The 8712-nt window shown below is 58.2% G+C and overlaps 2 protein-coding genes across 2 annotated transcripts in view; both read right to left on the bottom strand.

Annotated features, from left to right (window-relative positions):
* Nucleotides 1-4081: 4081 nt before the first annotated feature.
* VOLCADRAFT_48567 (uncharacterized protein) lies at nucleotides 4082-4715 on the bottom strand (the record flags this gene model as incomplete). Its single annotated transcript, XM_002957452.1, has 2 exons — nucleotides 4082-4201; nucleotides 4587-4715. Coding segments are annotated over 2 exons (249 nt in total), but the record flags the coding sequence as incomplete, so codon positions are not given.
* Nucleotides 4716-5749: 1034 nt separating this feature from the next.
* VOLCADRAFT_98608 (uncharacterized protein) overlaps nucleotides 5750-8712 on the bottom strand; it is a gene marked incomplete at both ends in the record, with an annotated part of 7663 nt that continues 4700 nt past the window's right edge. The window contains 6 exons of the mRNA XM_002957451.1: nucleotides 5750-5892; nucleotides 5934-6027; nucleotides 6240-6441; nucleotides 6972-7053; nucleotides 7292-7483; nucleotides 7901-8122. Of these exons, the coding sequence (XP_002957497.1) occupies nucleotides 5750-5892; nucleotides 5934-6027; nucleotides 6240-6441; nucleotides 6972-7053; nucleotides 7292-7483; nucleotides 7901-8122 (935 nt within the window). The remainder of the gene's footprint in view (nucleotides 5893-5933; nucleotides 6028-6239; nucleotides 6442-6971; nucleotides 7054-7291; nucleotides 7484-7900; nucleotides 8123-8712) is intronic.

The following is an 8712-nucleotide window of genomic DNA, read 5'->3' as shown; positions in this document are numbered from 1 at the left end:
CCCACTTCGCCTTATTCGCGTACTCTTACCGCGGCTCATACCGCGGCTCATGCTAATTAGAAAGTATATCGCGTACTCGCCTGCGCTCCGTGCCACTGCGGCCACACACAGCGCCAGAGCCCCCACGGTGGCAGCGAACGTGGCCAGCACCAGCGCAAAGGACGCCACTCGCGAGCCCCCAGCAGTGAGACCCACGAGGGGGTAGAGACACGCCGTGTATAGGCCGGCGGGGAGGGCGCGGAGCAGCACCGCATCCAGCACCTGTTTGCGGACATACATACACACCCACAGGTGCGTGTGTGTGCGTGTGTGTGTGCGTGTATATGTGTATGTATATGTGTGTGTATTTTTCTCTGTTACAGTTCGATCCAGGCCTGATGCTGGCTAGGGCCACAACCACCGAAGCACTCTCCTCCTAAAGCGGGAGGAGAGGCGCGTGTGGCCCCGCAGTCCCCTCCAGCTCGACCGAGGGCGTGCGACCCATCCTGTGTCTCTACGACTCTACCTCATGTAATCGATGATGAAAGAGCGCACGGTGGCTACGAAGGCCCTCTCACAACCAACCTCAGCGCGCGTGTGGCACAGTTCTGCCCAGGCAGCCTTTGCACCATTTGCAGGTGCGGCTGCCCACCCTGGGTGAGTCCTGACACCAACCGGGCGCCTCTTCCCGCGACGGGCCGTATGTGTGTATGCATGTCGTTATGTGTATCACCATTCCCACGCCCAACCCCCGTCCCCCCTGCCTTCCCCCCCCAGGCCCACCAGTCGCGGCAGCAGGTACGCCCCCGCTCCATAATAGTGCCCCGCCACCTCCCTGGCCACCAGCGCCCTCTCGCGCGTGATGCCATCCACCGAGGTGAGGGAGGTGAAGCCGAACAAGCACAAGCTGAAGAAGATGGCACCTGGGGGGGGAAGGGCGGGGAAGGGAGGAGGAGGAGGATGGGGTGAGGGAAAGGGGGGGCTGTGGGCGTGGGCGTGTTTTTTTGGAGTGAGAGGGTCAATTTGCAGCGATTGGTGTAAGGAAATGTAGTACATTCACTTTTACCACCACATTTTCGTAAAAATCGATATCGTATAGCATAGGACAGCAACAGCAGCGCCACAGGGCAGCAATACACAGAGCAGCCGCAGCCGCAGCCGCAGCCGCATGGGCGCCCCCCCCCCCCGGCAGCCCCACATCCGCAACGGCCCCACCGGCGGCGTTCTGCATCCCCGTGAGGTCCTGCTTCTGCCGCAGGAAGATGAGCCCAACCACCAGACCCGCGGCTACAGCCAAACCGCAGTGCAGCAGCAGCAGGCCGGGGGTACGCGCCATGTCGATCCCGCAGCGCCAAAACATCAGGCAGCACGACCGCCACCAACGCCGGACCACATCGCAGCTGCTGCCTCCGCTCTGGCAGCTGCTGCCGCCGGCGGCCGCAAAGATAGCGGGAGTGGCGGCGGCGGAGCAGCCGCCGCCGCCGCCGCCGCCGCCATCTTTGCACATGGCATCTCCGCCGCCAGCGCCTGTGCCGACTGCGTTTGTTGCGCTGTCGTACACGGGTCCTGCGTCACAGAAGGCCGGACCGACATCGTCGTCCTTCGAGCCGTACAAGCCCTTGCCGCCGCTGGCGGCGCCGGCAGCGCCGGCGTCGGTACCGCCTCGCGGCGCGATACTGTTGTTGGTCTGACGCCAGCAGCGGGGCGACCAGGTGTTCGCAGCGGAGGAGGAAGGTGAGGAGGGCCGCGTCGCGACGGTGGCGTCGTCGTCGCCGCCGTCGTCGTCGTCGTGGCTGTCCGCCGTGCCGGGCGGCTGCGCCACACGAGTTGCGACGTCCGACGGGACGCGGCGCATCGCCAGCCGCGCGCCCAAGCCGAGCCGTCGGCCTCGGCTGGCGCCGCCGCCGAAGGCTGCGCCTTCGTCAGGTCCCCACGGTGCTGGCGTTTCCGTACGGCGCGCCGCTGCCTTGGCGGCGGCGATGGCGCCGAGCTCCAGCGGCGACGACTCCGGTACGGATGCGCAGCTGTCGTGATTCCGAGTCAGTAACGGCGGCCGCGACGTTATATTACCGGGCAATGCAGGAGAGGGATCAGTAGCCGCCGTCACCGTCGCTGCCGCTGTGGCGTCGCTGGCTGCGGCGCCGCCGCTACTACTGATGTCTGCGCTGCCGCTACGACTGCCGCCGCCGCCACCTTTCTGCACACTGGTACAATCACCGTCGGCGACGATGGATGTATCGTACTGTACCGCAGAGCCCTTCACAGCGACCACATCCGCCGCCGTGTGCGCTTTAGCGGCGGCGGCGGCCGCCGCCGCCACCGCGTCCCTGGACTTCGCCGCCGCCACCGCCACGAGGGCCCCCGCCGGGGCGCGTCGGTTGGCAAGCTGCATGAGATGCTCGCATATGGTCCGGCCTGAAAGGGTTTTAGCGGTTTTGTTTAGGGAGGTACTCTGGGGGGGAAGGGGGATGATCCCAACAGGGGATTGGGGCCCGCCGGCAATGGTTTCTGGGTTTTCGTTGCAGCTTGGTTTTCTCATCCCATAATACGGATTGGGTTTTATGGATTGAAGGGCTTTCAGACCCAACGAAACGGAAGCCGCATTTCGAGAGATGTGCTTGCTTCGTGGTTTCGCATTGCTTCGGGGTTTTATGAAAATATATGAAAATATATGAAAATATATGAAAATATATTTCATATGAAAATATATGAAAATATATGAAAATATATGAACATATATGAAAATACCGTAGTGCTACTTATAGTTCGTGCTACAATAATTCGGGGTGCGCCACGAATATGTAGCACGTACAAATTCTAAGGTATCCTAAGGGACCGCAGCCCCGAAATATAGTACCCTCCGAAGCCGGTCGATCAAACTTCGCAAAAACTAGGATTTCAAGGCGGAAATCAGCTCTTAAATGTAAAAAATGTAGTCATAAACGTAGGACATGAACGTCGCTCGAAAACGTGCAAGACAGGCAACCCTGCTTCAATGCGGGATGAAATCGCTAGCACCAAACGCTCCGGTGAGCGACCGAGCTGGATTTGCACCAGTTAGGCTTGATGATGCTGTTGTTGAGGCCCAGCGTGAGCGAATGGAGCACGAGGAGGTTGCTAGGCGCGAGCGCAATGCGGTCAATGCTACGGCAGCCGGCGAGGCGAGGCTTGCGCTCACGCCGCAGCCTGGCATTCGACCTGTTGGACGTCCTCTTCAACAAATCCGCGGGTCAACCATGGCTCGGCTGCAGTTCGCACTGGTCCAGAATTTGCTAGGGCGTTTCCAAAGTGCGAAAATGGTGAGAGACCATGAGCCTAAGAGTTCCCGGTGGAGGGAGACTGACTGGAAGCTGCGGTTTGAAAAGCCCCGAAACTTTGGAAGGGGCCCCGAAATTTTGTATCATGCCCGCAAAATCTGGTCCGGCCTTCCCCGAAATTCAAAGAGCACGTACAAATTTCAGCAAGTTTTTTGACCCCTCCCCGAACAAAGCGATCACGAACTATAAGTAGCACTACGGTATATGAAAATATATGAAAATATATGAAAATATATGAAAATATATGAAAATATATGAAAATATATGAAAATATATGAAAATATATGAAAATATATGAAAATATATGAAAATATATGAAAATATATGAAAATATATGAAAATATATGAAAATGCAAATCGAGAGCTTACGGCTTCAGGAGCAGCGACAACAGCAACAGCAGCAAGATGACGCCGCCGCATCCCCCGTCGCAAGGTTTCTTTTCATTACGCCCCCGCACGGCCCCACATGGCTCCGCCGATGACCCCCCCAAAAGGTTGACGCGCCCTTTCCACCCCAACTCCTCCTCCTCCTAGCATCTAACAACCTTGTTCGCCGCCCGCGTCCCAACTGGAGGACTAAAACTGTCCCGGAATGTAATAGTCCGATTTCATCCGATTGACAAAACTGTAAATTTGGCAATAAATATTTACTGGAACATAAGAACATTATAACTAACTACAACTCGACGGACTAAATAACTGATGTGTTCATTTTCCGGCCCGCCCGGCCCACCCGGGGGACAGGGCCAGCCCGCCGCCGCGCAATGCAACGCCGCGGCAGCCGGCGGTCCGAAGTACCCCAGTCGGCCCCCCACCGCCAGCAGCATCAACCGGTCCAGGCAGTCCACCATCTCCGGCGACGGCTGGTGGAGCGACATCACCACCACTCGCCCGTGAGCCGCGACCTGCGGGGGCGGAGGGGCGGGTAGTGGAGGGGGCCCCCCCCGGAGGGGTGGGGTGGGGGGATCTGGTCATTCTCTAGGTCAGTCGGGGAGTGGGGGTTTGGGTTTCAGGGGAGGACGGCAACAACACGGTGTGCGTCTTCCATGTTGCCGTAATGTCATTATAATGACGCTGGGGGTGGGGTTTGGAGGGTGGGGGAGAGGCGGGGGCATAGAAGCGCAACGCTGTGCGGCGGTTGCAATACCGGCTTAACACCACCGAGATCGCGCCTCACCATCATCATATAAGCATAATCATCATCATCAACATCGTTCCAGGCATCACCATTACCCGTCGAGGAAGCCAGTGACCCCACCCCACCCCACCCCACCCCAAGCCCCGACTCACCGCCTTGCAAGTCATGACAAGGTTGGACGCCGCCCAGCTGTCCAGACCGGATGTGGGCTCGTCCAGAACCAGCAGCCGGGGGGAGATGACCAGCTCCATGCCGATGGTCACACGCCGCCTTTCGCCCCCTGGTAGGCAGTTTAATGTTTCCCAGCGCGGTTGGAAGTTGTCGTAATACGTCATCCCAAATGAAGGTGCGACATACAAAGTGAAAGTACGACATACAAACAGAATCCATACATTTATATTGAATTTGGATTTAAATCGAATCGAATTTTAATTTTAAATTGAATTGAATTGGATGCGAATTTGTGCAAATCTAGTGGAATCTTCCATCCATAGCTGCTCCCTCTCCATTGGCCCATTTCGTCTAATACTTTTTTTTCGGCCGCAGCCGCTGATTTATATTTTGTACCAATAGTTTGCATTTTGCAGTTATTCAAGGGGAATTATCGCCGACTGTATGTCAAAGCACAACTCGATTATGTATGCGACGTCTGTAAGGAGCATGATACAAAATTAGGACCCAGTAATTTCCCTACTAGTAATAGTAGTGGTATGATGTGGCATCCACCACCTACCACCCCTAAAATAAAAAAAGTGAGACCTCTCATGCAAAGCATCATGCAACCCACCCACCCACCCACCCAGCACACCTTGCAGCTACTTTCTCCAACCAACGGCCAAATGTCTTGACCGAGTTTATAGAACAGGGCTATATGTTGGTACCATATATCTGCCGCATACACGCACTTGTACAACAGACATGCACGCACCCACCACTCACCGCTGATGCCGCGTGCCGCTGCCCCCGCACCCGCAATTCCCCCTCCAGCTGCCCCGCTGCCCACCCCCACCAAGCGGGACGCCACGCGCCCCAGTCCCAGCTCCGATATGACGGCGGCCACACGCGCCTGGCAAATTATAGCCATTGCGTGCAAGTCTTGCTTCTATCCCATCCAAGTCTGGAACAAGTACGCTTTGTGTTCTAAATAATCAGATTTTTCCTCAATAAAATTATATTGTTCTTTGTTTTGGATAACGCGGGAGAGAGCGGCGGCGAAGGCGGCGGAGGATGGATGGTACGGCAGCGGCAGCGGCAGCGACAGCAACAGCATCGGGGGGTTGCGAAATGTGGCACGAGTGCATGATTATGTATTTGTTTAAACATAAAATGTGTATTTGCGTGTGTTGAAGATGTTCTGAGCCGCGCGATTCGCGAAATGACGATGATGGTCGTACACGATGGTGGGAACAACACTAAGCGAGCTCCAAATAGTCACCAGCGACATGTGGTCGCACTTACCTGGTGAAACACGTGTGCGCGTACGTACATACATAACTTACATACATACAAGGCTGGGATGTTTAATTCGTTGCTAACGATTTGAAGAATGAAAACAGAGTGGCTGTAGTGGCTGTAGTGTAGTGGCTGTGGTGGCTGGGTTGGCGATGAGGTGGTGTGGGTATGAGAGTGTGAGGTGGGGGGAGAGCCCGTGTGTGGGGTCCAGGCAGTCAGGACACTCAACGGATCGAGGGTACCTCCTGCGCAAACGGCCAACAAACGGCCAACAAACGCCCAACCAACACCCAACCAACACCTAACCAACGCCTAACCAACACCTAACCAACGCCCAACGAACACCCGCTCACCTTGACCTTGTGCGGGGGGGTGCCCGCTGTCAATCTCAGAGCCGCCGAATAGCCCACACACTCCGAAACCGTCAATGAGGGCGGCAGTACGTCAGATTGCGGCACCAGGCCAGTTACGCGGCGCAGACCCACGGGTCGGTGCTCGCCGCCCAGCGACATGGCGCCTGTCACACGAGCCGTCGAGGGCAGCTCCGCAAAGGAACTGCGGCGACGGCGGGATGGCGGTAGCGGACTAGGGTTTTACGTGTACGGTGGCGGCGGAGATGAATGAATGGCGGCAGTAGCGGCAGAGAAGCGGCTGCCGTACATGTACGGAGCTTTTGGGCCACTTGGGTCAGCACCCGGAATACACAGCCGAAATAATCACAACGTCATGATATGACAGTTTGTATACACACATATACACGCGCGCGCAAAACACACGTGCACACACGCGCACACCCCCCACGCACATCCCCCTCCACACACACGCAGATAGGCACCAAAGATCCTCCAAGACGCCGTTCAGCCGCGGCCCTTCAAATTCACATGTAAACGCGCCCTAGGAGAACACACAAACACAGATCCATCCACCCAAAACACACACGCCCAAAGACACACATGCACCCCGCCTCTTCCCCTTTCCCCCCCGGCCCCCCCATCAAATGGCCCCTCCTAAACACCCCCCTCGCATCAGTCTTTCCTTGGCATCACCTTCACTCTCCCGTGGTTCGTCCTCCCCCCCCGGCCCACCTGGACAGGACGCTAAGCAAAGTGGACTTGCCGCTGCCGCTGGGGCCCACCACGCCCAACACCTCGCCCTCCAGGGCGAATCCTGTACATAACGACAGACCGACACGAAAATTTCATTGCGGCACATGCACGAACAAATAGTACGCGTAGCCGCTTGGTGAAACCTGCCGTACTGAGCAGGGATGGGCGATATGTACTGAGCGACTGACAATTGAGTCCAAGTGGCGCAGAAGCCTCTCACTCTGTAACAACAACAACATACTGAGCGCGTGCAGACATGGCAGTAGTTGCAGTAACAGCAGCAGCAGCAGCAGCCCCACCAGATACTCCACTAAGGATCGGCCGCCACTGCCGCCGCCGTGTCGAGCCGTCGTCCGTGAACGCGCCTCTGGTGGCGGTCCCGGCCGCCGCCGCCGTCGCCACCGCCGGCAGTCCCGTCGGCGCTGGCGACGGCGCCCTCGACAGCGGCTGTAGCGCTTCCGCGGTGTGCGACGGCGGCTCGTCGCCGCCGCCTGGTGCCCAGGACCACTTGCCGCAACAGCGCATGCCGCCGCCGCCGCCGCCGCTGGCACCGCTTTCATCGTCCGTACTCCGAGTAGTTGCTCGTCCAAGCGCCGGCAGGTCATCCCGCGGATGATGATGACCATAATGGTGATAGTGACGGCGCCGACGATACCGGGAGAACAAACCGTACGGCACCTCCACCGTTATGTCTTCAAAGATGAGCGCAGTCCGTTTGCCGATCGCGGCACCGCCGCCGCCGCCGCCGCCTCCGTCGTTGGCGTTGGCGTTGGTCGCCCCGAGTAGTTTCGCGACACCTCCACCGGCGCTGCGGCCGCAGTCACCGCCACCGCCGCCGCCACCGCCGTACGTTCCAGCAGCGGCGGGAGCTGCAGCAGCGGCGGCCTTGCACGACCATGCACTCGCACCCCCGCCGCCCCCGTCACCGCCGCCACCACCATCGTCGCCGCCGTCGCCGTCGCCGCCGCCAAGGAGCGCTCCAGACTCATCACCATGATTATCGCCGCTGCTGCTTTTCCTTCGCCCGTACATGTCGTAACGATCCCACACAGCCGCGAAGTGTCTTCTGTACGACAGTAGGCCCACAGCCATCGCCACCGCCAGGAGCACCACCACAGCGAGAGGTAGAGCTGCGGGGCGTACGATAACCAGGTGTACGGCAGCCGACGTGGAAAAGGAACGGTGACGGAGGGAAAAAGGGTAAGACGGCGACGGAAAGCATGCCGGCAGTCTGTTTGTCTGTAGCTATGTCGATATTGCAGAACAATAAATAGGTCGAGTATCGGAAAGGCCATTAAGGGTGTTCATGGGCGCGAACGTAGATAGACGACGTACGAAGATGCCGTACAGAAGGCGGGTAGGACGAATGAAGCAGATACCGGAGATAGAAGACACAGCGGGCGGGGCAACTCGAGGTGGCTGTGGCTCGGGGCGGGTCGGTCATTCAGAAGGACGCCGCGAACAGTCAGATCCCACTCGGGGGGGGCAACGCAGGGTCAGGCCAACTCGCCTCCTTCCCGCCCATCCTCGCTTAGTCAAACTACACACACACACACACACACACACACACACACACACACACACACACACACACACACACGGCCAGGGGTTGACAAATTGGATGGCTTTTTACAAGTCCTCCCAGCGTTGCAGCCCCAGGCCGATCCTCCCGGTTCTGCTGGCCGCCAGCTCCTTCAGCTGCATGAGATCCAGAGGGAGC

Source organism: Volvox carteri (genome assembly GCF_000143455.1).
Source record: "Volvox carteri f. nagariensis unplaced genomic scaffold VOLCAscaffold_74, whole genome shotgun sequence".
NCBI lineage: Eukaryota > Viridiplantae > Chlorophyta > Chlorophyceae > Chlamydomonadales > Volvocaceae > Volvox > Volvox carteri.
The sequence above is the reverse complement of the archived record's forward strand: the minus strand, read 5'-3'. Positions and strand labels throughout refer to the sequence as shown.